This window comes from Drosophila eugracilis, unplaced genomic scaffold (assembly GCF_018153835.1).
Source record: "Drosophila eugracilis isolate 14026-0451.02 unplaced genomic scaffold, ASM1815383v1 contig_2154, whole genome shotgun sequence".
Lineage (NCBI taxonomy): Eukaryota > Metazoa > Arthropoda > Insecta > Diptera > Drosophilidae > Drosophila > Drosophila eugracilis.
This window is the reverse complement of record NW_024573038.1, coordinates 3,585,172-3,611,811: the sequence shown is the minus strand read 5'-3', so window position 1 is coordinate 3,611,811 and position 26,640 is coordinate 3,585,172. Positions and strand designations below refer to the sequence as shown.

The following is a 26,640-nucleotide window of genomic DNA, read 5'->3' as shown; positions in this document are numbered from 1 at the left end:
TCGCTATTCTCGGCAACCGCAAAAAATATTCGTATCTGTATGTGATAAGCTTTGGGCGCCTGTGAATATATAGTACTGTTGTACGATTGATTGCCAGAAGGGGAGGGGCAGGTCGGCAGCTATAAGTGCTTCCAAGGGTTACTAAGAATCGGTGACATTGTAGTCACTATCTCTAGTTAAGTTTAGGGCTTAGGGTTGGATGATTTTTAGGAACTTGATTTTCGAAGAATATTTTAAAATTTAAATAACTATGAAAAAGTTTTGAGATTTAGAATATACTTTATATTTCTTTGAAACTTACCCTCCTGAAAAGATTACCAAAGTTCAATAAAAACACATACGATTTCTTTTTCATAATTTTTGTTGATATATTTTAAATACTTATTTTCAATATTTTATTCACATATTCCATTCTGGGGGTTTTTCATTGTGTTTCCATTTAAAACAAACTGTAATATTATGTTATTTCACAAATACAAATTTCTGTTGTTTTTTTTTTGTTTTTTATGGAGATTTAATCAATTTTCAGAACATTTCTCTTCGCTTTCTTTATCGCTGTCTCATTTTTCACATTTTTTTTTACCATTTTTGCCAAATTCTCTTGTTTAAAAACTCTTTTTTGCCGCAATTTGATTTGTGACTGTCCTTGAAAATATATTCATGTGTATATATATATATTAATAGATATTATTTATACGGTATTTCATATGCCTCAGCTGGAGTTGCCTCGAAGTTGCATTAATCTTTTCAATGTTTTAGTTGCTATTACGTTACGTTAAACTCTTACGGCTGTTTACGGATACGTTTTACATATACTTTACGTTACGTTACGCTTAATTGTCGCAATTTCATTGTTTCAGTTGTCGCTGCCGTCGTTCGGTTGGATATTCTCTATAATATCCATCACCATCATCATCATCATCGTGATGATCATAAACACTCATCTCCTACATCATCATCATCATCGGTCATGCTGAGATAGTTTTTACATAAAATATTCACTTTTAGTTACACAATTACAATGTTTTCTTGTTGTTCTTGTTGTTTTTTTCTGGCTAAAAGTTACGGACAATGTTACATACACCTACATACATACATACACACAGACACCAAAACCGTTTCATCTACGTACATATGCTGGTGTGTATATATAGAGTCAATTATTGAAGTGTGATATCTTTGTTAATTTCCCGTGGTTTTCCGTCAGGTGGAACCAACGCTGCTTCCTTACGCTGCATAAATTTTAAAAGAATATAATATTTCTTGTAGATTTTCCCCTGCCCTGCACTGGGGCTTCTTAATTTTTTTTTCTTTTTTTTACACATTTTCCTTGTGGCTCATTTATACACATAAAATTGTTGTTGATTTAATTCTGATATATAAATACTTTAGATATAATTTTGTGAATATTTTTTACAGCACACGGTAGTCGAAACGAAAACGAAATCAACTGAAGCCTGAAATCTTACCATTCCAAAGAAAAGTAAAGAAAAACTGAAAATCGTTCAACTGAAAAAGAAAATTAAAATGAAAAAACTTAAGAGGTTTTTTTTTGAAATTTTTAAACAAATTTTTTATTGATTTGACAATACAAATTTCTGCGCCAGTGTAATTTTTTGTTTGTTTTTTTGTATTTTTTTTTGTTGTTTTTGCATCTTTGTTTTTTGTTGTTGTTGGTTTGTCTAAGCATAAAAATCGTAATTAATTAATCATAATAATTAATAATCATAATAGTACAGCATAATTAAAATGTAATTAATATAATAGTTTTGTTGCTACCGCAAGTTTTCTCTTTTGTTTTCTTTTCTTCTGTAATATAAATGTATACTTTACTTTTAAATAATATATCATAATTTCTGTTGTTTGTTTGTTTGTTTTTTTTTTTGTATTTTTCGCTTGGTTTTCTAAGATGCCAATCAAACGTTGAATCTTTTAAGCATAGGTTTCTCTTCATTAATATTTACGCGTATTTATATGTACTTTAAATATGTTTTTTGTGTTTAATTTAACATTTAACTATGTACACAACAGATATATTTAACGTTGGGTTCCTCTGCTTCATCGTCGTCTTACTGCTTTGTCTGCTAAAACTTGAAGCATTTTGTTTGATTTTCATTCATTTCGTGTTTACTTTTTAATTGTATTTTGTTTGTGGTAGTTTTTAAAATTAGAAAACAATATTTATTCCACTTGATTCTTTAGCAAAGAGAAGAGCTTTGTGCCAAAGGAGAAATCAGGAATACGGATAGCCAAGACAGCTAGATAGACAGACAGATGGATATATAGAAGGGTGGAAAACTATAACAAATTCATAAAATTAGTTAAATTCATAAAAAATGAATCGTTATCAACTTAATCGTAGTTAAAATTTGTTGCAAACTGCACTTCAATTCTGCTCGGAGATCGCACAATAAAAAAATTTCACACACATTGTTTTTGTTTTTGTTTGTTTTTGTTTTTATAGGTATTTAAAAATTTAATAATAATAATTTGCAGTTTTTTCAAAAAACATCCAAAAAAGCAAAGTAGTTTTGCTCCACCTACAACTAAAGCGCTAAACATAGTTACTAATAAACGTAATTAATATGTACAACAAGAGCTTAAAACTTATAAAACAATCAGTGGGGGCCTGGATAGAAGGGGGTTGTGAGGGGCGTTTTGGGTAGCAGCTGAAGAAAAGTCAATGCAAAATCAGAGCGCTGCCTTGTTTTTGTTTTTGTTGTTGTTGTTGTTGTTGTTGGTTTCTTGCTACGTTAAAGTTTAACTGCTAAAATATATTTATGTTTTTTTTTCTGTTTTTCATTTTCATTTGTAATACCATTCAAGCTTGGGTTTTTTTGTTGTTTGTTTTAAATTAATAACTTGTAGTTTGTTTTGTTTGTTGTTGCTTTAAATATTAGTTTTTAAATTGCATGCATGTTGGTTTTGCTTTGAAACTTTGTACACGGCTCAATTAAAAGGTAAAATAATTTAATTCAACTCCCGCCGATCCACGAGATCATCCTTGTGATCCTGCATTCTGCTCACTGTTCACTGCTCACTGCTTCCCGCTGAACTGCCACTCCCAGTCTCTGTCTCTCCCACTTCTCTTTGATTAACCACCTACCTCCCTCTCTTACGCCTCCAGCATGACCTTGTGCACGGTGGTGTTCAGGCCCGGATTCGGGGAGCCCACACTCGCTGGCGGACTGCTGCTGGGCGCCGGACTTGCTGCCGCAGATGGAGGACCACCGCCATTCGAAGCGGTCACCGTGACATCGGCGGACAAAGTGGGATACCGCTGAACGGCATTGGCGGCGGCCACCAGAGCGTGCAGCTTGCTGGGAGGCGGCGTGGGCGATTTCTTGGACAGATTGAGCGGCTGCGCCGAGTCGGCGATGTCCACCTGCAGTTCCAGCATGGGTGTGGCATTATTCGAGCCCGAACTGGAGCTCGCCGGGGCACTGGTACCGTTGCTGGTGGAGTGCGGCGACTGGAAATACTGGCAGCTGCTGGCCGAACTGGAGCTGCAGTTTGAGGATGTGGAGGAGGAGGACGAACTGGAGCTAGAGCTGGAGCTCGAACTGGAGCTAGAGCCATTGCTGTGCGGCGAAACGGACTGTTGGCGCTGCTGGCAGGTGGTGGTGATCACCGAGCTGCTGGGACTGCGGTTGCCCACCCCGTTGGTGGTGCTGCTGGCAGCTGTGCTGTTCTCCCGCTTCAAGTAGTTCTGGATAATGTCGCTGCGCTTCATCTGCTCGGGCGTCATGCGGGGCTCGGCCATCAGAGATTTGGCCAAAACCGAGTGCGAGCTGGCCATCGAGGCCTTCGGGCTGCTGCGGGTCAGGTGCATGTGCAGCTGGCTCTGGGCGGGATTTCCTAGGGCGGCACTGGCCACCACCGAAGGCGGGGGCGTGGCCACACTATTCGGAATGGGGCTCTGCCGCGGACTGCCGGCACTCAGGCTGTTCGAGCCGGAAGTGGAACTGCTGGCATCAGCCTCAGCTGTTTCGAACTCACGATGCCGCAGGGCTCGGAACTTCTTGTGTGGCTTATAGGCCTCGTCCATCAGCGAGTTGGTATCATAAAGTGGCGGAGCCTGGAGCACGCGCTTCAGTACAGGCATATCCTCTACAATCTGCCGCTTGAGATGGCCACTGCTCGAGGGTTGGGGCGAGCGAACTGGCGATACAGCCACCACACTCAACTGGGGATGTTGCACCACCTGAGCTTGGTTGGCGGCGGCATCACTGCAGTCCAGTGCATCGTCGACACTGGAACGCGGACTTGAGCACGAGGAACTGCCCCCGGAACTCACCGCTTTGCATTCGTTCTTCTCGTTGCCCGACTCAATGCCCGAATCCGTGGGCGAGTCCAACTTCCTGTAGCGGGCCGAACCGGCTGTCAAATGGTGGTGCAATTGTGGGTGCTGCTGGTGGTGGCACAGGGCATGTCCGCCGTTCAAGTTGCGGGAATGCGAGTTGTTGACATTGTCGCTCAGTGGGAGGATTCCTGTAGGGCAAAATATAAGGAAAACGAAAACCATGAGCAAAAATAGGAAATGGTTTTTATGTTTACAAAAGAAAGAGCAGAAACTCTTAAGAAAATTTTTAATTTATTTAATAATTTAAGTTTCTTTATTTTAAATAGAAAGTAAAGACAACTTACCGATCTGTTGCTGCTGCTGTTGTTGCTGCTGGTGGTGTCGCACAATCGGCGTGATTGTCAGCCCATTCTGGGTGAGATGTGCATGCGAGCCAACGATGTCCATGTCAGCTGCTCCGGAATCACCGCTGGAACCGGAATTGGCCCTATTTCTCAGTGGGCATCCGCCGGAGAGAGTGGCGGCCAGCAGGGGAGCTGAACTGGCCAAAGCCGAGGGCTGCTGCTGTGGTGGTGAGGGCAGGGACACGCCCTGTGGCTGCGAACTGCTCGGACTTCCATAATCCAAATCAGCAGATTCACTACTCGAGACCGAGCCCAGGGGGCTCTTTGCTGCCTCCACATCCATGGCATCTGCCCAGCTGCCCGAAGGCGACTTGTTCTGCTGACCATCGCTGTTGTTACCGTCCTCCATGGACCACATTTGCTGACGCAACAGTTCCTTGTGTTCGGTGCGGAAAACAACCAGCTTCTCGGTGTGCAGGGTGCTCAGGGTGCGCAAATCAGGCATGGTTTCCAGCAACTTGGCCAGGAACTCGGGCTGATCGGGCCTATTCTGGGCCACAATATACTGCAGGCAGCCCTTGAGCCGGGAGTACATCTTCTCGATCAGCTCCAGGTTACGCAGACCGGGACGATCTGGCGTGATCAGAACAATGGCGCAGAACAGGCCAATCTCGGCATCTGTCAGGTTCATCGAGTTCATGCGCTCCGCAAAGTTAAAGGTGGAGTCCACCAAGAAGCGGGCATTGGCTCCATTCTGGATGGCATCCCGTCGCATCACCTGGCCATTCAGGCAAATGATTGAGTTTATCGACGAGTCAAACATGCAGATCAGGCGCACGAACAGGGCATCGAAGAGACCCGCCTTCAGGAGCGTGAACTTATCGTCCTGGGTGAGCAGCTGGAAGCCGGGAATCATGCCGGCAAAGTCGATAACGCCGCGGATTACGTGGGCAAAACGCTGCGAGAATTCCTGCTCCGATTGCAGTTCAGGGGCGGGGTTCAGCGGACAGGCCTGTAATGATAGGAAAAACAAGAGGTCGAGGGTTAGAAAGGGATTGCTAATATTCTGAGGAACATAAATTGGAATCCCCAATGATTCTATTAAACTTAGTATCAAAATACTTGCAGTAACTGTCAGAGCTGAACTTTTCCTCAGTAACTGTTGCTTGGCTATTTAGTTTTCCCCGCACCCCATCACGTCATCGCTTATTTCACACGCGAAGGTCAGCGAACCTCCCCTCCTGGCCCACTCATTTGAATCAATAATAATAACTATTTGTACTTCCGCACGCCCACCACACCGAGCTATCTGCCATCTCTTTCGTTCACTACAAATGTCGCATTTCCTTAAACACCGCTGGAAGCTTTTCACAACAAATGCGAGTACAAAATAGAAGAAAGAAAAGCTTCGCCTACGTCAGCTGGCTGTTAGTTTTTATAGTGTTAGTTTCTAGGGGCTGTCTCTTGCTTTCCCCACCCCATTTCTACCCCATTGTCGAGAGCTTTTTTCGCCGCTGCTGCTGCTGCTGCTGCTGCTGACATTAGCAGCCAAGGTCGACGAACTAGAGTTCAAGGTTCCGGATTCCGGATTGTGTGCTGTTACTATAGTTGTTTTCTTTTTCCTGCTAACGGCGCGTGTTTTTTTTTTTTTTTGTTGGGCTATAGAAATGGAAAAGGGGGAGGAGTTGCTCCTAGTCTAAGCCAAGCGAATGTTCATGTTATTTCGCCATTTGGCTTTCCGGGTTTTGAGTTACATGAACATGCGCCAAGTGCCCCAGACAGCGAACGTGCCACCACCCAACCCCCCTTTTCTTCCCACCCATCATCTACATCTACCCACCATTGTTTTCAACAACTTGATTTTTAATTTACGTTTGATTTCATGTGTGTTTTTCTGCCGCTTTTTTTCTTTTTTTCGTTCTGATTCAATAAGCACACGTTGTGCTGTCTGCAGATGCTTCTTTTTCTGTTTCGATTTTCGTCTGATTAACCTTGAAAATGTGTTTTCTGTGCAAAAAAATCAAAAATAAAACAAAAAACAAAAAAGAATAGAACGAAGAGAGAGGGAAATTGTGGTAGCCGGCAACCGGCAAGCAGATTTTCCCCTACACATTTTCTTTTTGCCGGCGCTTTGACGTCGTCGTATCATTTGATTTTTCGCCACGAAAATATTTCTCATTTGCGCAAAAGCGGAAATAGTTTGCGAAAAATACTACTGAGTGAGTGTGAGTGTGTCTGGCGGCGGGGGCTATTTATGACTAGATGCCCCATTTGGTATACCGCCCTGCTCCACCCCCTTGAATTTCCTGACAAATCACCAGATCCGATCCAAGGCGACCTTCAATTGGCGTTTCTTCTTGTCTTTTTGCCAAAAATAATTCCCAGAACTCTTGTACCGTCTGATATGGACTGCTGCTAGATTGAATAATCTCGAGGGCTAATCGTTTTGGCTAGAAGAATTTCAAATTCTATATCTGTTCCTAGTCTAAATTTCAACAAGATCGCTGAGACTTAACCTCACCTTGCACCGCCGGCGAATCTTCCGCCTTCCGTCATAAACAGAATATTACGACGCTTCCTAATGAACCACCTGACAATCTTACAGATTGCTCTCGCCGTACTAAAGTCTCTCAATGTACTATATCTATTATATACTATACAGATATATATTGCAGTTTTGTGACGCCGTTTGTCTGGCATTCGCTTCCTCATACTCATGACATTTTATGCATATTTTTTAGTGCCATTATTGTTTACTCATATATATGTATATATATAGTGGAAATATCAACTGCAAACAGAGAAAGAGAGGGAAGCGAATCCGTTCATTTCGTTTTTGCCAAGGTTAAAAAGTAACTCGCCCCAAGGTCGTCGTGTGTTATATACTAAATGTTAGCACTTCTTAACCTGTCGATCGCATTTGATTTCGTTCTTTCTTTTCTTGAATCAACAAATCAAATTTTTTATACTTTTTTCAGCCTTGCACTTGATTCTAACTTTGTCCCTCTGCTTTTCCCCACTTTTTTGTTTCTCGCTCGTGTCGTTTTTAAATATTTTAATAATAATTTATTTAAATGGGCGACGCATGTTTCTGGCCCGCTCTGGCCGTCTCTTTCTAATCCTGTGCTCGCTCTCTGTCTCTCTGACTCTCTGTCTCTTTCCTTCCCCCCCGCGATAGCAGTGTATGTGCTTTCATTAATAATGACGCTACGCTTGACCTTGAGCTTTAGAACTTTGTTTGTGTACTTTGTTGTTGCCGAGAGCCGGGACACGTTTTTTATACACACTCATATTTGCCTATGTATATGTATATGCCTGTGTATGAAGCACTTTTCTTTATCGCTATTGTGGAATGTTTTTTTTTCGGGGTATTATTTACAGCCCCCGAATCTTGAACTTCCTCTATTCGGCGCCCCAATCCACTTCCTCTGACCCCAAAGAAAAACCCCAATGACGTCGATTGTAAAATCAACAGAAAATGGAATTTACAAACATTAGAGAAATACAAACGATAGCTAGCATTCATCATTCAGCTGTCAGGGGGAAACGTCATAAATCTGACATTGACAAGCTTTTCGTCAAGAACTTGACCCCAAACTTGCCACTTCAATGGCCACGTTTGGAGGCCCCGCAAGAATTGCCGAAGACTCGAACTCGCTTGTAGACGCGTCTACGTGTGGCCAGCGATTTCCTGGTTTAGAATCGTGCAAACAGGTTCACCTTGGCGCATGACTAACGCCGTCAGTAGGCAGTAACCGCTCTACCAGTGAGCGAGAAAAAGAAAAAGGCAGTTACTAGCTAGTCGACTACGTTTGTTATTGCTATTGTTGCCACCGATCTGTGCATGTCAACAGAAGTCGGCGGCCCGGAAATGTGACTTCGCCTACGCCGTAACCTTTGGCGGACTATTAATAATGTACTAACTGATAGACATGGACATAGGGCTGGTGGCATTTTCATAATTTTATGGCCAATGGTTATTTATGATGCCGCTGTAAATGGAGTTGTAAAATATCCACGGTTTATGTTTGTTTGTTCTCATTTGGCATGTGTAACTCAATGCTAACCATTTAAATCACCGCTGGATAATAAATCTATTTCCTATGATAAATATCTCAAAGTAACTAGCTTTTCCAATGACTTCCTTCTACAATACTTTCCATTTAAATATTAATTTAAGATAGAAAAACGAAACTCACCAAAAGTGTGGGCATGGAGTAAGAGGGGCAGTCCCGTGCCCGCTGCCTCATCGCCGAGACCTTCTCCTTGGTGAACTCGCAGGTCTCGAGGTGGGCGCGCAGCACGGCGGCGAGGAGGCGTGGCTGGTCATCCAGTTCGGTGGCAAGAGCTCTTTGCTGACCACGATTCTGGGTGCTCTGTTGCATGGCCGCCAGGATACGCGCCTTTTCGCGCTTCGGCACGCGTCCAAAACGCACAGCTGCAATGATACAAAAATATGGCATTTTCGGTTAGTTTTCGGCCTTGTAAGCGGTACTTAAACTTAAACTTAAACTTAAACTTGAGCATAAAATTAAGGGCACCCCTTCAATTACACACTTCAGTGCACGCAGAGCAGGTGCAACGGACAGCTGGTGTCCTGTTGTCACGCAGGAAGTGCCCCTCATTCCCCCTTGCAATTTACTGCCCTTCGAAGTGGGTCATTGCCTCAGCTGCCTCTGTATATCTTCAGTCTGTCAGTCTTCAGTGTTCAGTCTTCTGCAGTCTTCTCTCCCCTGTTACACTTTCTCTTTTTTTAGATTTTTAATTTCTGCCTTTGGCCGCAGCCGAAAAATTTGTATGTGGGTGAACTTTCACATTTCACCAACCAGAGAGAGGGAAAAAATCAGGCACGTTTGCGGTCACGTTTTTCGCACTAGGAATAAATCAAAGGGAAATGCAGATGTGAGGCATCGATAAAAGTTGGTCGAATTGTGGGCATGCTAATTGAGAAAAAGGTTTGCCAACACATCAGACGGAATATATATCTTTCCTCATAAATTTTCCATCTCATTTGAGCCGTTTACCCAAAGCCATTTACAACCATCTTAAACAAAATCTGACAAATGTTTGGCCAACTTTTCAATGTCAAAAGAAATTTCTACTCGCACAGTTTCACTCCGAGTTGGTGGCAAAAGTGAAACAGCTTGGTGGCGGTGCGGCGGCTCTTTAACTGATTTTTCACCGCTTTTTCCAGCAGCCAGCGAGAGAGTGTGACCCACTTGCTGCGCAGCGAAATTCAGGTCAAACGAAATGGAAAATGAAGTCTGCGCAGGCGCAGCGTCGGACTGCGCGTAGAAATTAGAGCGACGCGCCGCAACGTCCAACTTTCCCATGCGGAGAGACCTGAAAAAGTTGGTCAAACATGCGATATTGTTGCTCCGCTCTTTCGGCTCTTTTATTTTGTATTTTGTTGGATTTGTATTTGTTTTTTTTTCTTCGTTTTTTTTTTTTTAGAAAATAGCAACGCAACGCTGCCTTCGCCGCAGTTTCGATTCAAGTTTAAAGCTCTTCCGCGGCAAAGAAAAAATTATTGTATGTTTATAAACGAGGTCAACACTTCAATGGCGCTCGCTTTTGGTTGTGGCCTGTTGCTATTTGTTTGGAGCCATCGACAAGAAGTATAAAAAAAGGTAAACAAAAAGCGAATCAAAAGTGGAGAATCTCAGAACGCGCCTGCATTTCTCTGGGAGTTAATTCGTTTTTTTTTTTTGGAAACCGAAAGCTGGGTGTTATTTGAATTTTGTTGAACTCTTTTTTCTGGCCAAATCTGTGTCAGTTGGCTTAGGGAAATTGGCTTGGCTGGCTCTTTCACTTTCTAAGTTGGAGTTTTGTGCGACTTTCGGATCGGTTAACTTACGCGCATTGTGATAGTTGACGTTGCCCTTAAGTATGCCCTTCAATATCGGCAGTTCTTCGCCCATTTTGATGTTTTCTGTGTTTGATTTCGGGGTTTATTTTGGCGAAATATCTTGAAATCTTGACTTGGTCACTTCTCCCTTTGGGGGCACATCAACCACTCAGTTGAGCTTGCTCATTAAATATTTTTCTTGATTTGGGTTTTTGGATTCTTCTTGGTTTTTGGCACACACACAGCTTTTTGGTTGGTACTCAGGTACATATGGATATTTGTTTGAGAAACTTGTTATCTTGTTTGCACTTAATCTCGGTTAAATATTTTTGCAATTAACTGCTGTTTTGTTGTGAGAGGAACTTTGTTTGCTTGCTTTTCACATTGATTGAATATTTCTTTTCTTTTTGGATGTTTAGCAAATAAATTAATGGTTAATTTGGTTGGTTTGATTTTAGGCGCGTAATCCAGACAGACGAGTGTGTAGTAGTAGTGGGTGTTGATTGAGTGTTTTGGAGGAGACTTAGTCGACTTTTCTTCACATTAACAATTGCATTTAACATTCATTGGCATTATTCAGCATTTTGTTTTATTTCATATAATTTAATTTAATTTATTTTCATTGATATTCAATTTAATTATTTGTGGCAACTGGCGCACTCGCGTTATTCTTGGCTTATTTCGGATCCCGCGGATCGCTGGCTAATATGACAAAACTCGACAAGGTCTCGAACGCGACTAACTGTAAAAGCCAAAGCGCGTTACGAATATACCCAGAGTACGGTATAGTATGGTATGGTATGCTATGGCATATGGTATCGGTATCGGGCAAATCGAGGAGAGCGAACCTCAACTGCGGCGACTGCGACGGCGACTGAGCTTCGGTCTCAAAACAGAAACACACAAGCGGAGAAACGGAGAACTGAAAACGCCGCACAAAACACACAAAAAGCCGCAGAGGCAACGACCAACGGAGCGCTCGAAAGAGAGCCAGAGAGCGGTGTTAAGAGCGGGAAAAGCTCTTTGTCAACTGGTCGACCATTGTTATTGTGTGGGGGCAACAAACCATTGAAAGAGAACTGAGACCAGTGATAAGGTGTGTAATTCTAATACCTAAGTTTGGTTCATAGGAACTATCATTGAATAAACCGTCTTCGTTTTGAAGCGTGATCTATAACTTCCTAACTTCTTCCTAAAATTAGTTTTAAGTGTTAGTTTGCTAAACATAATAATACTCCCTTATTTAACCCTTAATTTAAGTAGCACTTTCTTTATTCTTTTAATATTTCCTCTCAACATATATTTACAATCCGTAATTGCTCTTTAATATATTAAAATAATGACCCACCCCACAGACAAAGCAAGTTCAAGCACTGATAAGCTTTCCCTGATAAGCTTGCCACAAGCGCTCTTCTTTTTTAAGGGCGCTTTATCTTCGCTTATATATCTCTTTTCTTCGACAGCATCGTCATTGGGCAGGAAAGTTCAACAAACTCGAAAGAGAGAACCAAAGAGAGAGAGACTCTCTTACGAACTCTTAAGCTTCGCAGAGCTTTTCACCACGTAAGAGAAAAGACTGGTGAGTTGTGCAAGCTTTCGGGTAAGCTTTTTTCGTACTTGTCATTTTAAATATTTTGCACTTGGACATTTTTTACGGTGCGTATGAGTGATGTGTGTGCGGAGCATTGCGCATACGTCACGTCAGCAGGTGGAATATCTAGGCTGGAGGCTGAGGCCAGTAATGAGATTGTTAAATCAAACGTAGATGACTTCACGCCTGAGTGGATAATTTACGACACCGCTGGCCCCGTCTGCCTGTCAAGGGTTAAGCATTGAGTTTGCATTTAAAATGCAGAAATCTTTTTCATTTCTGCCTTCGCAGCTGAGTCACTGTGATTCCGATCATCGCCGACTGACGTGAGTGTTCCAGATTGTTTGTTTATTCAAACTCTGGCTTTGTCATCGAGTCGCTTCGGTTTACCCCACCACTGGCACTGGTCAATGAACCTAGCCGCCCGAATGAGGCCACAGAAACGTAACGAACAACGAACAACGAGCAACATTTAATAATCATTCCGGCGATGCGACGAAAGTAAAAGTGAAAGTTGTTTGTCTGTTTTTTCATATACATATTTTCGGGTAGAAATTTTCGTGCGTGCCATGGAAATGCAGGCAACTCGATTGGTCAACAATGTTGGGTAGGCCTATAAAGGTTGCATAACGCCCCGCAGATTGGGGCTAAAGACCGAATACACCAAAAGGCGGAAAGACGGAGAGACAACTGGATCCAACTGGGCCAAAGGTGGCCCAAAAACGAAACGATTGCGATGCGATAACAGTCTTGTAATTTAATGGGCTTATTTATAATTACATCTGTTATTTCTCAATGACCAAGAGGTGTGGGAACTACAATTTAATATTATTTTCTGAATTTGTAAATAAGAATTTGAAAATTTGTTAATATCTCAGCTCTCACGTACATGGCAAATCTTATATAAGAGCCTCAAGAGGAAACCAGTTCAATAGCATCGCTTTGGTCATAATTGACATTCACAATAATGCCGGCAATTAAAAGCCAATTAACAAGTTTCACTTTCACTGCGAAAAGACGAGACGAGACGCTAGCCCCATTTAGCGCCGTGCCATCCCAAGTGCCTTGTATCAAGTTGCTTTCTAAACTCGAATTGTTTATGATTTCTTGTTAGTGTTTGGGCATTTGTGCGGCCAGCTTCCTGAATTACGGGGAAATAATAATAAACGAAAGCCGAAAAGCAAACATGTTGTTTACGAGACTCTCGAGTTCATTGCACCCACAAAGCGGAGAAAGAGGCAACAGGAGGCCTACTTTCGGTTTTGGGGTAAAGCCGAGGTGATTCACAGACACCTTTTAGATGGCTTTACGTAAAGTCACATAAGCGACACAATTGTTGTTGCTTTGGTTTTTGGTTTGCTTGCGTAAGTTGTTTACAACGCGATCGAAGCGTGTGGAAAGAGCCACACGAACAAACAAAGGGGGGCACACACAAAAGAAATGATATGCCAAAGAAAGGGGCCGAAAAAAATAAACCCCCGAAGTAATAATAATATTAATAATAATAAAGCCATCATGCATTTGTTTTGGAGTTTCTGGAAATTTCTCAAGACAAAAGAAAGCCCCCGCATAAGCAAGTATTTTGTATTTTGATTTTTATTTTCGGTTTGGAGCCTTCGACGACGTTGTAGTCGTCGTTGTTGTTGGCTTTTGTGGGTCATGAAAAATGCCTCAATGAAAAACATCGGGGAGGTCGCAGCCGTGCATATAGCACACATCACTTGACATCGCTCGGATCGCTCAGGGTAGAGTAGACCCTGTGCTATATTATTAATTTTACATGAAAAGGTCGTGCCTCGTTTTATTTCTCATCGATGAAGCGGCCAGAACAAAAGGCGAAAATCAAACAAAAGGCATTCAGAAAGCACAGGCAAATTAAAATGAATTTCATTGTTTTTAAGGCTAATTTGGCATCCATCACATCTCGTATGAGTTATGTGTGGAACTTACAGAGATCGATTGCATACAAAATTATATCCTATTAATAATATAAAACTATACATATTTACTTTACTAAATCCTAGTTCCACCCATCCCTGACCTTTACAACTCCCAGCCGAAAAATTCCCAATAAATACCCAACTTGTTTACAAGTTCAGAAATGATTACCCTTCTCCTCCCCCCTTCGAGCAAACAAACAAAATTGGGTCAAGCTGATCTGCATCTACGCGCATTGCAAGCGAACGGACTTCAAACGCGTACGCAAAAATTATTCCATTTCGTGTCTAATCATTTTCGAATAAATGCGCGCCAATGCCGCGCCGTCGTCGTTGCTGCGAATGCGAATGCGAATGCGGCAGAGGCGAATGACCGTGCCTGACCCAAATAGAAGTCGCTGCACTCGGCGACAAACTGCAAGCCCCTCGCTTTAACCCCTTGCCGCTGGCCCCACAACCTCTGCTTCGCAATCCCCTCAAGACCATACTCGCTCAGCCTCTGACGTCGTGCAAAAATTGCAGCCGAACGAAACGAGGCCGAGTGCAATGAACAGCATTCAGCACACGAGAGAGAGAGAGGGGCATACTCGGGTCGAGCGAGAGAGACGGCATGCAAATGCAGCTTCGACTTCGAACAAGTTGGATGTTGCAATGCGAAACCTTCGAGAAATTTTACAAGAGTCGTTGAACTCTGCGGCTCGGTCGTTTAACTGTGGCCCAAAAGTAGCAGCAGCAGCAGCAGTAGTAGCAACACCAAGAGCAACAGCAACTGCAACAGCAGCAGCAACATAAGCCAACAGCAACAGCAATATTGCTGCAATGTTGCTCTCTGAGAGAGCAGATTTGAGAGCTGGAAAACTAGTTTTTGGCGCCGAGGCATTGAAAAAAGCGAAAGTACATTTTTTATTTCGCCCGCTCCTCCCCGGGAAAAAATATACGTATAAAGCCCAGCTCGTTCGCCAGACGAACGCTCTTCGTGGCAAGAGGTAAATGAACCTTTTGAAGGTTCAACTTGCGTAGTAGGCGACGCCAGCGTCTCGTGTAAAACAAGTTTGTTACGTTCGCCGTTGGCTGCCAACTCTTTTGGGTCTTGCCTTCTTTTCTTTTTCTTTCTTTTTCGCTGCTTTTGGCGCTCTTTTCTTCGCAATTTCACCGTTAACAATTTTTTTTTCGTGGCTGCCTTTTGTGAGGCAGGTGAAGGCAGCAAGACAGACAGGCAGCAACTTTATGTAACCAAAGCCAAGAAAAAAATAAGTAAAATAAATAAAAGAAGCGTCAGCAGGCGGCTAAAAACTCAAGTTGTCAAGCAGCTGCCGTTGCCGAAGTATTTTTTCGCTGCTCTCTTTTTGCTGACTTTTTCCTCCTTTTTTCGGTGATGGATGACACGCGTGAAATGATTTCACTTATGGACAGTAAGTAATTGTATAAGCGTTGAAGGAGGAGACTAACTTGGCCCAAAAAGGGAAAACCAGGAAAATACCAGAAAATACTGATCAGACAAAAAATACCAAAAGTTAGTATTTTTCATTTGTTGACTGATTTTATGTATTTTACACATTAAAACATATTTTAAGCGTTTTTAATAAAAAATACCAAAAATACTAGAAATACCAAATACATCAAAATTATTTAAGAAACTGAGTTAACAATACTTTTTGCGTTATTTTTGTTATAAACTTCTTCACTGACCAGTTCAATCTTTTCTTTTACCCTGCAAAAACCTTCACTAAATGTGTAGAACAGCCTGAGTAGCTAACCCCCCACCGACTGACTGTAGAACCTCACCCACATCGTCATCATTACCATTTTGTACTTGAGGCTGTGAGCTGTTTTAGCGCCGCCCACTCACGCGCCCACTCTCATGAGCCGAGTCGAAGGCTCCTTGAACTGTTCCAAGTGTTCAATTCCTACCAAAGGCCCAACCCCAAATACCCCAATCCCCAACCCCGAACCCCGAACCCCGAACCCCAAGCCCGTTGCCACTGGTCTATGGTCTCTAGTCTCTAGTCTATAGTCTCTGGTCTCTGGTCTCCTTGTCCGCCTTGTTCTCGTTGTTATTGTAAATTTTGTGTAGCCTCCAATATTATTTTAGTCAACAGCTTGCCATGAGTATCTGTGTGTAGCACTGGCATTTTAATGTATTTGTAATTGACCTGAATAAAGTTCAAAACACTCGCAGCGGCGAGGCAAGGCGAAATCTACATGCATGCTGTTGTTGTTGCTGGTGGTGTTGCTGCTGTGCTGTGCTGTGTTGCTGTTGCTGTTGCTGTGTGTGTGTAGCCTCAAAATAATAATGATTGCGACAACAACAGCAACGAGCATGTCGTAGTTGCTCGTTTATATATATTTATGTATGTATATATATATATATATATAGAAAAAATGCTGTGCCTTCGATAATTGACAATTGTTTGATTATTTTATGTGCTTTTGGGACACACCAGCAACTAATTGCTGCTGTGCATGTTGCTGTTGTTAGGTGCGGTTATCTATTTGCCCCACACTTATTGGCCAAGCACTCATTTTTTGGAGGAAGATATGTAAGATATAAAAATCTATTTGTATTTTAAGACTTTGAGTTAACTTTTATAATTTAATTTAGAATTATTTACTTTATATCTGCCACCTTTTTTCGCGGGCTTTACCTCGGTTCTCGTTCGTGCTGCATATTTACTTTCAATTTGCCTAACCTCGCGCTAATTTAAGTTCATTTCAATTAAAAGCCAGCATGTGTGCCTGTGCCTGTGCATGTGCATGTGCAAGTGCCAGCTAATAAAGAAAAGCACAGCGACCACAAAAATAAATATATATATAGCTAGAAAAATCCAACGATATATTGTTTCTATATATACTATATCTTTTTTTTTTGGCCAGCCCACGGTGAACTAATAAATTTCCAAGCGAAATCAAATGCAAAATGAGTGTTGTATTGTGTTCATTGTTGCTGTTTTTTTTCTTTGCTGTTTACTATCGGCGCTCACACTGATACAAAAATCACTCACACAGCTGCAACCACCTTCACTGCCGCGCTGCCACTACGCTGCTGTTGCTGCTGCCGCTGCGCTGCCAATGGTGACCCAGTTTTCCTGCACGTCAGCGGCGGTCAATGAACTGAGCTGAGTTGGGACGTATTTTATTTGACTTTTTCGAGGGGGGCGCTTGTGTGCGCTAAATTTCGGTTTCGTTTTCATTTCTTGCGTTATTTTCGTGTCTTTGCAATACCAAAAAGAAAACTAAAAACACACAAAAAACACCAACAAAATGGCGCCTATTACTGGCCAAAGAAATTATGAAAGCAGACGAAATGTAACGAAACGAAATGAAAAAGAAAGTGTTTCGAAATGGCCGCCAATTATATTTGCCTTTTTCTTGGCTGTTTTTTCTTGTTTAATCAAAAAGTGAAAGTAGTGGTGGACTCTTCTTTTTGTAAATTTTTATAAACAAAAAATAAATTATGATTTCGTTGGCATTTTCTAGGTCAGTCCGCCGCTCTTGTTTTATAACTGTAAATTGTTCATCAGCGGCCCTCGTCGTATGTTTTTTTTTTTTGTTTTTTTTTTATTTGGCGTGTGCGTTTTATTTTAATTTTCCTTGAAAGATAAGGCAACAGGCAGCGCAGTCGCCGTCGCTTAAATAGCACACGGTCATTTTTATTATAAACAATTCGAAATTTGTTGGTTTGCTTTTTTCTCTTTGTTTTTCTTTCATTTTTTTGGTTGTTTTTCTGTTTTTTTTTTTCGATTTCATTTCATTGCTGTTGCCGAGTTCGAGTTTGCCGTTTATTTGGTTGGCGGTCGAATTTTTGTTCGGTTCACATGACTTATTTTTGGCAGCAGCTTTGGATTGCTCTAGCCACAGAACTAGTTCAAGGATTTGCTAAAAAATATTGCACTCGGCTCTAGGTTAGTGGCTAATTAATGGTAGGATTTTAATGGCGACAGCGCAGGGGCCTCATTAATGTTTGGCGGCGGTAAACAAAGGCATAAAAATAGTTGTCAAAGCTGATTGGGGATAAATATGAAAAACAATGATATGGAAAATGATTTTGTTCTATAAGAAGGTCATGAAATGAGTTACTTGTCATATCTTTAATTAAAGGTTAATAATGGATAATAAATGGTATTTTAAACCAATTTAAAAGGTTTTCAATGATTGTAACCATATTTCCATGTCAGCCTTTTAAACATATTTCTATCCAACTTTTTCCATAATTACTTCATGTATTACATATATTTTTTAACATTACTTAATATTTTTCCTGCTCTTTTTTACTTTCCCATTGCCACACTCGCTCGCTCCACATACGAAGTGAAATATCAAAATCTAATCCATCAATTACAACATCGAAGCCAGCAACAAATACTACATATTTTACACAAAGGCCGCGTCTGCGTGTTGCCTACAAAACAGCGTCACCTCGTCTCACTCTGCCCCACCAGCCCCATCTCATTCCCTCACCTACACACACTCACACACTCCTGAGCCACTTTCGTTTTCGTTTTCACTGCAAACAGCAAACATGGCCGCCCAGCGAGAAGTCAATGAACGTAGAAAAGAGAGTGCGAGAGAGTTTGAGTGAGTGTTGGTTGTGAGTTGTGTGTGTGTGTTATGTGTGTTGCGCTTTCATAATCGCTGGCTATTTCCTGTAAATATTTTCCGGGCTGTGAGCTTAATTTAAACAAATTATTACAAAACTCAATAATAACAAATGCAGTCAGCGTAACGGAGAGAGAAAGAGTGGGAGCGTACCCAGAGAGAGCGAGAGAGAGACTGATGGCCTCGCTCTGCTGTCTCCATTATGGATTTGGGTTAAGTGCGTTCATTCAACTTTTAACACCATTTCGAAATGGCGCACACTTCTCGCCGACAGCCTGCTCTCAATTTATCATGCGGGTGTGCTTCGTTTTGCTTTTGTTGTTCGGGGAATTTGTTTAAACAAAATAGACATAGACAACTTTTACTTTGCCGTGAAATCGCGCCAAGCGAAATGTTGCAATACATCCACCACACTCACACTGAGAGCTCAAAATTTCGTTCACGGCTGGTCAATGAACTCAGCCAAAAGCCGAACACCAACTTCGTGTGGCATTCGGCGCTCGGCGCTTTTCGTCTCTCTAAATGTTGCTGCTGTGCTTTGGTGTTGCTGCTAGCATTTGTTTGAGCTTGATTTAATTTGGCCTGTTCTATTAGATTTGCCTCCCTTATTCGATATTTGCATAATTCTCGAAAGCATAAAAGACTCAAGGTACTCACCATCGCGACTCATGCCCACGGCAATGCACTTTTTCAGGCGGCAATATTGACAGCGATTGCGATTGATGCGCAGAATGCTGCACTGCTGATTTTTGGTGCAGGGACGATATTGGATCTTTTGCTGGATGGAGCGACGGAAGAAGCCCTGTAATGATTCGAAATATAATATTAATTAGCAAATTATAATCATTTACATTTTAAAAATTTTAGAAAGCATTAATTTAAGTAATATATTGTCCTAAATATAATATTCCCCCTATGCTAAACCTACATCGGCATCTTCGTTTGCTGATATCGCTGGCGTGTTTCTCCCCGTATTGGCATTGCTGTTGCTCAGCGCCGTGTCCAGGTTCTCATCGAACTTCTGGCACAGGTAGTTCAGCTGCGAGGAGTCCAATCGCTGGTGATGCTGCTCGCAGAGCTCATCATCGCAACCCGAATCCTGAGCCTCATCCATCTCCTCCAGCTGCTGTTCATCGCCGCCGTTGCAGGTGCAGCAATTGCCCGCACTGGAGTTGCTTGAGTTGCTCATCAGCGAGCAGTTGCTGTCGGAGCTATCCCTTCGCTGCTGCTGCTGTTGCTGTTGTTGCTGCTGTTGGTGTTGCTGTTGCACCTGGTGTTGCTGCTGCTGCTGGGATTGTTGTCGCAGGAGATTGGCGATTTCCTTGTGGGTCTGCGCCGAAAAGGGACTATCACAGTGCAGCTGCTTAATGTTGCTGGTGGGTATTGCAGATGGCTTCGTCTCAAGCTGCTGCTGAGTTTGCTGCGTGTTGCTGCCGCTGGTGGTCTGCTGCTGCTCCAATTCACGCTGCTTGAGCTCACGCGCATAGCGAATCTTCTTCCAGGGGCACTGATACTGCTCATAGCTGCTGTCCTCGAGCGAGGTTGCTGCGGGGTTGGCACTCGGGCAATCTTCATCGCTGTTGGGGCAGTCCTCATCGATGCCCGATTCGCTGTCATTTTTGGCGCTCAGATCGGCACATGGCTTTGGTGTTGCTGCTGGGGCTGCTACTGTTGCAGGCTGCTGGTGCTGCTGATGTTGCAGCAGCAAAACAATCTGCTGCTGCTGCTGACTAATACTATTTGTTGTCTGGGTGTTGTTGCTGTTGGTGGTTGTCTTTACTAATGTTGCAGGTGTTTGTTGTTGCTGTTGTACGATTGCTGCTTCGTTTTTCAGTCTTTTACGTTGCGGTTGCTGTGGCTGCTGGTGTTGTTGCTGCTGCTGCTGCTGTTGTTGCTGTTGCAGGTAAACAATTTGTTTGGGCGTCTGCTGTTGCTTGTTAATGGGCGCCGATTCCAGCAACTTGACCAATGCCGAATGTTGCTGCTTCAGCTGTTGGCTCTTGACCTGCTGCTGATGGTGATGTTGCTGCTGTATCGGCTGATGTTGCTGCGGTGCCGCGACAATGTGCAGATTACCGCTGCCATTGCCCGTCAACAACACTATCGTTGTGCCATGTTGCTGCTGTGTCTGCTGCTGTTGCTGCTGCTGTTGGGGCAGTTGGAGTTGCTGTTGCTGTTGCTGCTGCACGGCAGCAACCTCTTGCATTGCACAAACCATATTTGAATTAGAGATTTTTGCTTTTTGGCTTCAGAATGACACTTGAACTCTCGATTGTTGGTTGCTCTACGATTTGCTAATAAGGAACATTGCACACTTCACTTTGATCTCACTTCACTGGCACCAACAAAAATATTTGATATTATTTGCTATTGAACATTTGTTGCTGTTGGCTCTGCTCTCTATCTCTTTCGCTTGATCCAGCTGTATTATGATTTTTCGCGCGCTTTTCTTGCTCTGCACAACCGCTGCCAACGACGAGCAATTTGCGAATGAAAGCAGCGTCCACCAGCAACACAAAACGACCCAGAGCAACACAAAAGTGCCAGCCGAAGTGGCTTTTTTGTGCCTCGTGTTGCTTCGTGTGGCTCTCTCGTGCTCCCTTCCCCCTTCGCACCATCTCGCTTCCACTGATGTTGCTGCTGTCGTTTTGTGTTTTTGTTTTTGTGTGCCAACTGAGGACATTCACTCCAAGCGTCGACAGCGACGCCAGCGTCTAACAATAGATGTTGCTGCGGGGACTGTCGCTGGTGCTGCTGTTGGTGTTGCTGTTGCTGCTGCTGCTGCTGCAGTGGGGGCGCCTGGTAAACAATTCCTCGAACACCCACGCGACACTCTGATTTCTCAGGTAGCTCAGGTATCTCAGGTAGTTGCTGCCACTGCCACCTGACTGATCAGCTTTGTTTGATAACAAAACAGAGGCGGGCGGGTTGTTCGATTGTTCCCCATAGATTCCTAACGCGGTATTGTGTTTGCTCATGTTTTGATAAATGAGTGACAAATAAGATTAATTGATATGGGGGCTGGCTGGATGGCTGAGCCATCAATGTGAGTATGACAGGCCTAAGAGGATCTCAGATCTGGAACGATGTTCCCGAAGGCTTTTTTGGGGTCACCTAAGCCCAAGGAGATGGGGGCGGAGCTCTAATTCTTGTTATGTTAAGAATGATTAAGATAGAGTTATTACCTATATTATAAAAGAAAGGATTCTAACATTAAAAGTTAATAAATAACATAAAACTTTTGCATAAATATTTACTTTTCTTAATTGTTAATGTCATATTTTTATTTGCATAAAACCAAAGGTAATCTTAGTATTCTTTTGCTAAGCAAATGTCTGAGCAGCTGTTTCTGCCACTTCTTGAATACTCTACAAATATGACCCAAATAGAGCGACAATCCCCGCCTAATTAACAAAATGCAAACAGAATGCTTGAGCAAATATTTTTTCCGCTTTGAGAATTTGCCAATCGCTGTAGGTTCGATGAACTCCACTTTCCACTTTCCAGCCAGATGATTTAATAAATGTATTAAATAATATTTTGTGCGCATTGTTTGATTTTTTTTGAGGCCAAATAATGCACACAAGCAGTCCCTCTCGTTTGCACTTCGTCATAGTCCCACTCGCTCGCACACAAGCTACGTAACCAAAAAGCCCCAAAACGTTAACGACGTCAGCCGAGGCAGTGGCAGAGGCAGCGGCAAAGGCAGCGACAGCGACAGCGACTGCGGCGGTGGTTCAGTTCAACGAACCCCGCCATTGTCGTGACCCACTTTTCGGTCAGCCACCTTCGAATGTGGAGCTGCGAAAGAGAGGGCTATATGCGACCGAAAAGAGACGGGGCGAGCGAGCCGAACGGCAAGACCCGAAGCCGAACGAACTGAGGAGAGTGAGAGAGAACTCTGCTCTCAATGCATTTTGCATGCAAATTCGCTTGCAGTTCAGCCAGATATATATATGTATATATATTTTTGCGATTTTTGAGCTCTGGCGGTCGGTCAACGACACAGAAACCTCAGGTGGGCTTGGCTTTAACAGGGGGCGGAGTATAGTTATAACTTGCATATATAACTGTCGAAATGCGTTCAAGGAAATCTTTGGCAATTAAAAATTTGCACACATTTTTTGCGCATTTTTAACGAAGCCAACAATCTAAGCTGCAAAATCTGGGGTCATTGCACCTTTGCTTGGGGGTGTTAAGAGATTTGCACTCATTTCGAGTACGGCTTTCGGGAACTTTCGGGAACAGCTGTGCCATTTGCCCTCTCTTTCTTCCAGTTCAACTTCTCTCGCCCTCTCTCTCTCTCTCTTCCCGTGTGGCGTGGCCAAATGTGAATGAACTCTGCTCGCAAAGCGAATAACAAGTTTCAAAAGAAAGTGAGAGCACTTCCATACAAACACACATTCATATATTAATGCCTGCTCGCTCGCTCTCTCCCCAAGCAGCTCCCCCTTTTTCTCTGGTCTCTCCTTTTCGCCTCCCCATTTTTTGATCCGCAACGTCATTTTATAATTCATTCTTTGTTTGTTTGTTAAATAATTTCTTTTTTGGCTCTGCTTTGGCACATTTTCCCCCCTCTGCAATTTGTTGTTAATTTGGTTTTTAATTTTATTTTTTTTTGTTTTTCGGTGGGCTTGAGTTGTTTTCATGAATGATTCTATGCCGCGGGGGGTTTTCTTGGCGCTTTTTGTTTATTTTTCTGGCTGTGTTTTTTGCTGAAACCGCCTACCTGTTGGCACGATCGCTACCTCAGAAACTGCTTGACCAAGATTTCGGTTCTGTTTCGGTTCTTTTATGTTCTTTGTTTTGCTTGGGGTGTATTTTTTGGGTAGGGTGCTACCGTCGGAACTTGACATCAATTCGATCGATCGATCGCCCCACAAGAGCTGTTGAGCAGGTCCAAAAAGAATCGTCGGCAACTTGATGGATGCCACGAGAAAATGGAGGAAAATGGAACGAAGTCGTGTCGAAATTAGCTCAAGACATTTTTGTGTTCTTTGTGGTTTGAGAAAATTAAAACCACATAAAAAATATTCTTTTTATGTTAGTTTCTAACTTTATCCCGCACCGATCTCAACTAAAATACGTATCCTTAATCGATAAAAATCGTCCAAACATAAACAAGACATTCCACTCGATTCCCTGGAACCGTTTGGAAACTTCCCGTGCGATCTTACATCTCCACTTTTTTCATTCTTCTGGTTCTTTCTCCCCTCTGTTTTTTATGTTCTTTGCTGCGTCAACCGCCCACACATATTGAAAAACAACACACACTCACAAACACGTCACATAAACAGACAATACCTAATCTCCTGTCATAACGACGATCGTTTGTTGGGCTTTCAGAACTCCCTCAACAAGCTTTTCTCCCAGCACTTATCTTCCGCTCCCCCTTTTCTATCTCCCTTTTTGGGGCTCATTCGATGCGTCAGCAATTAGCACGTGCCTGGCTCTTGAAACTCAGACTGGGACGACTTCAAATCCGATCCGGAACTTTATGGCGCTTTACAGTTCATTCAATGCTCGTTCGTCAAGCTTGTCTTGAAGTTTATTCGACAGTTGCCCATAATTCAAGGAAAGCAAATACTGTCGAACACTGTTAGGGCAAACAGTTTTAAGATTTTAAAGGAAGGGTTTTATATGTTAATGGTTTAAAATATAATATTATATATCATCATGTACGAATCTATTTTTTAAAAATTTTTTTAAGTAAAAAAGTAAGTAAAACTCCTTTTAGTGCCTTCAAAAGTATGCAATGAAAATTTAATAACATCAGAAAGTTGCTATTTCTAAGCCAACAAATTTGAAGAAAATCTGAAAAAAACCATATTTTTAAACATTTCCCGAAATCCAGGAAGCTGTAATTAGAGAAGCATCACTGTGAAGATAGACTGGCGCTGCCAAAAATGTGAAATGATGTGTAAATAAATTATGTTCGAGTTACAACTGTGCGACCTGCGCCTGGCCGCCCATTCAGGTCAGAGGTCAACGCTCCCAGCCATCAAGGATAACTCTACCTCTCTCGCTCTCTCTCAATATTTCCCTCTCCGCTACTCTTTTTCACTGTTTCCTTCCATTCTAGTAGTAAAAGCAACACGAGGTCAGCCGCACGTAGGCAAAAAAGGGAGTCCTCTTACCCTCTCGCTTGCACTTGCAATCCTCCCCCACATAACACACACACATATACACACTCTGACAATTTGGCCTCGCGCTCATTGACGTCACTTCTGCAGTCGCTGGCTCTGCTGCCGCGCTGCCAGCGCTCAGTTCGTTCAACCCGCTGCCTTCATGGTCGCCTTGCAATAGTTGTTATTGTGGGGCACGTTGATGTTGCTTTTGCTGTTGCTATTGCTTTTGCCTGCTTTTGTGTTTGTATTTGTGCTTGTTCTTGCATTTGGGGCGGTTTTTGGGGGTGGTTTGGGTAACTCAGACTCAGGGGGTGGGGAGAATGGGCCTGGAACACGTTTGGTTAATTCTAGAACAGGCAAAGCTAATCGAATCCATGTCCTGATTCATATTGAACTAATTGGCAATCATATTCAAGGAAAACACAATCGTGTGAGGATAATAAATAAACTATATTATTTATAGTTATTATATTCATTAGCAAGCCAAAAAATAATCTAGTTAAATAATTTAAATAACATTGTTTAACTGAAGATTTGAGTTTTCATATGTTAACAACATTAAGACTATATTTTAGATTATAAAAAACCAATAAATTAAAGTAAATAGTGATTACCTTAATGAACCAATGTTACCCATTAGGTCGCAGTCCCCGTATCTAAATCAACATAATTAAGGCATGTTGTGTGGCCACAGCTAAGCCAGATTAACTTTGATTTCCAGCTAACCATAGTTAATGTGTTCCCACACTGGCAAATAAACCACAAAACAGTAATGATGACAAATCAGAAGTCAACAAAATAAACCAATATTGAACTCCGGAATCGGAGCCACGACAATAAAACGGAAATACCTTTCACATTTCACATTTTGTGCCAGCAGCGAAGGGCAACTGCTGCAGAAAGAGAGGCAAATACCACTTGAGAAGGCGACCACTAGAGAGGGAGAGGGAAAGAACGAGTGCAAGGGACATTGCGACAGCATCTGAGCTCCCGAAAAAGGCAGCAACAAAAGCAAAACACCAAGGCGACCGACAATTGAGGACATTGCACTGCAATAACCTTAAAGAAAATGGTATCAACATACAGAGAGAAAGAGAGAGAGAGAGACAGCTAGAGAGGTGGAGAATTGGAGAAAGAGAGTGCTCTCTTGACTTGGCGCTCAGCAAAATGGTTCTTTTTTGCATAAGCGAAATATGTGGGTGGGGGGGTTTTCTATTTGTGTGCCTAGGAACAGTTGCCCCGCCGAGAAGAATGTTCCACGAGGAAGCAGAAGACGGAGAAGAGGAAGTGGAGAGGAAGTGACCTCAGGAAGGAAATGCATTGCATTTAATTGGTCAAAATGGCCAGGTGGTTAATAAGACCACCTGGTTGCCATAGAAGTTGGCCAAAAGGAAGATGAGTCACAGCAGAACTTTTAAGAAGGCTTTTTATGACCAATGCGTATTGCATTTTCTTTGCCTGTGAATTTGATTATGTTAATATCATGATTTAATGACATACTTAATGGATATAACAAAGCTTCTAATATATATTCTGAACCTACCAATCATGTAAAGGTGCCTATATGAAAGGGTTTGCTGATTCCACAACTCACTGATTAAAAACTCTACAAAGAACAGAAGTCAAAGGACTCCATTGGAACTCAAAGGAAATGCAACTCTCTATCATACCCTCGACGTACTTTTCTCGTTTTCGCAGTGATTAGTTTTCCACTCAAACACTTTCGTTGCGATAGTGAAGAGGAAGAAGTGGAGCTCTGTCCTTTAACCAGGCCAATGAACTCAAGGCGAAAAATTGGCGCGCACTCTCTGGCAGCAGAGCAGGAAAGAACGGACTGTATGTTGTGGCATGGAATTGGTATGGAATGGAATGGAAGACACCTGTGCCCTGTCA

At 42.5% G+C, this 26,640-nt stretch overlaps 1 protein-coding gene across 5 annotated transcripts in view; it reads right to left on the bottom strand.

The window, feature by feature from the left end:
- Positions 1–346: 346 nt before the first annotated feature.
- Positions 347–26,640, bottom strand: part of LOC108108489 (ecdysone-induced protein 75B, isoforms C/D) — a 106,427-nt gene continuing 80,133 nt past the window's right edge. For 3 of the 5 annotated variants that reach the window (XM_017216544.2, XM_041818165.1, XM_041818164.1), the window contains 4 exons: positions 19,277–19,421; positions 8,847–9,085; positions 4,648–5,659; positions 347–4,491 (listed from right to left, as the gene is read on the bottom strand). In XM_017216544.2, the coding sequence (XP_017072033.1) occupies positions 3,116–4,491; positions 4,648–5,659; positions 8,847–9,085; positions 19,277–19,421 (2,772 nt within the window). In that variant the 3' untranslated portion in view covers positions 347–3,115. Of the gene's footprint in view, positions 4,492–4,647; positions 5,660–8,846; positions 9,086–10,504; positions 11,404–19,276; positions 19,422–19,547; positions 21,119–26,640 lie in introns of those variants that run through there. The other 2 variants (XM_041818163.1, XM_041818166.1) reach the window with 2 other exon arrangements.